This window comes from Lontra canadensis, unplaced genomic scaffold, assembly GCF_010015895.1.
Source record: "Lontra canadensis isolate GAN:19392208 unplaced genomic scaffold, GSC_riverotter_1.0 scaffold1303, whole genome shotgun sequence".
Classification (NCBI taxonomy): Eukaryota; Metazoa; Chordata; class Mammalia; order Carnivora; family Mustelidae; genus Lontra; species Lontra canadensis.
The window spans coordinates 8,127-11,384 of NW_022632287.1; the positions used below are offsets into that span (position 1 = coordinate 8,127).

Sequence of the window (3,258 nt, forward strand, 5' to 3'; positions counted from 1 at the left end):
AAATTACTTGTTCTATGCTGAGCCAGGGAAAGGAGCTCTGGTGACTTCCAGTCTATTCCACCAACTTTTTTCTCTTTCTCCATGGGCCAGTAAAGCATGTTGGGTCCTGTACATGCAGTGTTTGCTTTCTGACACAGACTATCTAGAAGCCAGTCTTCTGGACACACCTAATAAAAGTTGGGGCATTGGACATATGGTGCAATTCTTTCCCTCCTCATGGAGAAACCAGGAACTGGAGGGTTTTATCCCAATTTGGAGGTGCTGTGCAAGGGAAAGTGTTACAACAAGAGGATTTCCCTAAAAGTTCCAATGTGATAGATACATTCTTTTACAGGGAAGAGTACTACCTTAGGTATTACCTGGATTTCTTTAAAGGGAATATATGTACCTGAAACATTTCTGAATCACTGTGTTCATGAAGGGTAGGAAGCTTCTAGAGCTTCCTCTTCCACCATGTTACCTACCTAGAAATGGGAATTTATTTTTGGTTTCTCTTTGGGAGATGTTATTCCCTACAGTGGAGGGAAACCTTGAATAAAATTTTGAGTCCCTAAAGAATTAGAGAGACATTTTGGTCCTTTGTGTAAATACATCCCCTCAATACCCTATTACCCCAGAAACCATTCCCTGTGGAAGAGGCTGACAAGCTTCTGTCCTGTTTATAACTGAGGACATTATATCATTACCCTCACCTTAAGTCTTCTCTGATTTACCACATGGCAAAAATAATAACAATAAAGGCTATTTATTTTTGCCCGCCACTTAAGAGGACTCATAATCAGAAACTGTTGCCTGTGGTTCAGAAGGATTTCTAAGATAAGCGTGGACTCTGTCCTCATAGAGTCAAAGGAAGAAAAGCCACAGAGACTAAATCTGCCCTTTTAGGAACACAGGGGTAACACTGGTAAGGAAGGACCAAGGTGTTTTTGCCTAAGGAGGTGATTTTCTGAATTCCAGTTATATTCATGCCTTCCTTTTGTGACGGAAGCCCAGGGATCTAAGATATGCCAATTTCTATTTGTTTGTTTGTTTGTTCATTTATTTATGTTATGTTAGTCACCATACAGTACACCATTAGTTTTTGATGTAGTGTTTCAAGATTTCTTTCCAGTTTTTGCAGTCCTCAGACTCAGATGAAATTGGTAGAAGGACCTGTTTATGGGAGGGTGGTGGTGCAGGGAAGGTTCAGAGACATTATTAGGTTTCAAGGATGCAATTTACTGGTCAGTTTCATTGACGGTTACTTTATGATGTGGGGCAGGAATTTAAAGTCTTCTAGACACTGAATTTTTAGTTCAAAATAAGAAACAAAATTCTTCATTCCCACCGCACCACATCCAAACCCCATTAGAGGTCAGCACCGGGTTGGTGGGGTTGGCACCTCCATTTTACTGCTTTGGGGAGGGGTCACTTGGTTAAGGAAGTGAAATGAGAGAAGGTGATTCTCTCCTGGTCCAATCTTCCCCCTTAACCTTTGGTTTTCACAGAAGTCCTGTTGGCATATGGAAGCACTGGCCTTCATAGTGTAGGCCAGATTTTGAATGTCTTTGCTTATACAGCTTATCAAGACTCTAATATAAAGGAATGTCCATGTCACTTGATTCATGGTGATGACAAAGCAGATTCTGTGGGTCCAGGTTGGGCTAGTCTCAGACATTTCCAGTACAAACCCAACTCCTGTGAGAGGAGATATAGTGGGAAATGCTGAATTATTTTCTTTGTAACAGTTTTCTCCTGTGTTCACAGATCCCTTTGAGAAGAATGGCTTCTGGAAATGCTTCTTTTGTGACTGAATTCATTCTTGTGGGGCTAACAGACCTACCAGATGTCCAGCTCCCTCTGTTCTGCCTGTTTCTAGTCACTTACATGGTCACTGTGTTGGGAAATTTGGGTTTGGTGACCCTAATCAAGCTGAATTCACATCTGCACACCCCTATGTACTTTTTCCTCTTCAATTTGTCCTTCATAGACCTCTGTTATTCTTCTGTGTTTACACCCAAAATGCTGATTAACTTCACATCAAAGGAGAATATTATCTCCTACAGGGGATGCATGACCCAGCTTTACTTTTTCTGTTTTTTTGCTATTTCTGAAGCTTATGTGCTGACATCAATGGCGTATGATCGCTATGTGGCCATCTGTAACCCACTCTTATATAATGTTGCCATGTCCCCTAAAGTATGTTCCATCCTTATGCTTGGTTCATATTTGATGGCATTTTTGGATGCTACAGCTCACACTGGATGCATGCTGAGACTGACCTTCTGTGATGCAAACACCATCAACCATTATTTGTGTGATATCTTCCCTCTGCTCCAGCTCTCCTGCACCAGCACCTATGTGAATGAGCTGGTGGTTTTCATTTTAGAGGGTATCAATATCATTGTGCCCAGTGTTACCATCTTTGTCTCTTATGGTTTCATCCTGTCCAGCATCCTGCGCATCAGCTCCACTGAGGGCAGGTCCAAAGCCTTCAGCACATGCAGTTCCCACATAATTGCTGTTTCTCTCTTCTTTGGATCAGGTGCGTTTATGTATCTTCAACCATCTTCTGCTGGTTCTATGGATGAGGGAAAAATCTCCTCTGTCTTTTATACCAATGTGGTTCCCTTGATGAACCCTTTCATTTACAGCTTGAGAAACAAAGACATTAAATGTGCTGTGAGAAAAACTTTCAGCAAGAGACAGTTTTGATCAACAGTGTCTGTCTTTGTAGTTTGTTACACATGGGGGGATTCTGTGTGCTTAAATAAAATTCTTTTAGTGGCAGTATTCTTAGTATTTTTTCCTAATATGTTAAAGGATATTTGAGTCTCACAATTTATTGTTATTCTTTACATAATAGGTCTTTTTGTATTCCTCACCAATAGAAGAATATCTTCTCCCCTTTTTGTTCTGTTTTATTTTTTTATTGTGTTATGTTAGCCACCATAGAGTACATCATCAGTTTTTGATGTAGCATTCCAAGATTCATTGTTTGCCTATAACATCCAGTGCTCCTTGCAATACGTGCCCTCTTTAATGCCCACAACCACGCTCCCTTTCCCCAACCCCCCTCCCCTCTAAAATCATCAGTTTGTTTCTCAGAGTCCATTGTCTCTCATGGTTCATCTCCCCTTTCGATCCCCCCCCCCACTTTTCATTTCCTTCTCCTAATTTAATAGTAGCATTACATAATAAACATGTTGTTTCCTTTTTCCCATTTTCATTTTGAAATTATTTTTTCCTCTACAACATGGTGAATGGTCATCATTTTGG

At 40.6% G+C, this 3,258-nt stretch overlaps 1 protein-coding gene across 1 annotated transcript; it reads left to right on the forward strand.

Moving 5' to 3' along the window:
• The first annotated feature begins 1,761 nt into the window (after positions 1–1,761).
• Positions 1,762–2,694, forward strand: LOC116863476 (olfactory receptor 8B3-like). The gene has a single exon (XM_032850925.1). It carries the CDS (start codon positions 1,762–1,764, stop codon positions 2,692–2,694), a length of 933 nt encoding a protein of 310 aa, XP_032706816.1.
• The last annotated feature ends 564 nt before the right edge of the window (positions 2,695–3,258 follow it).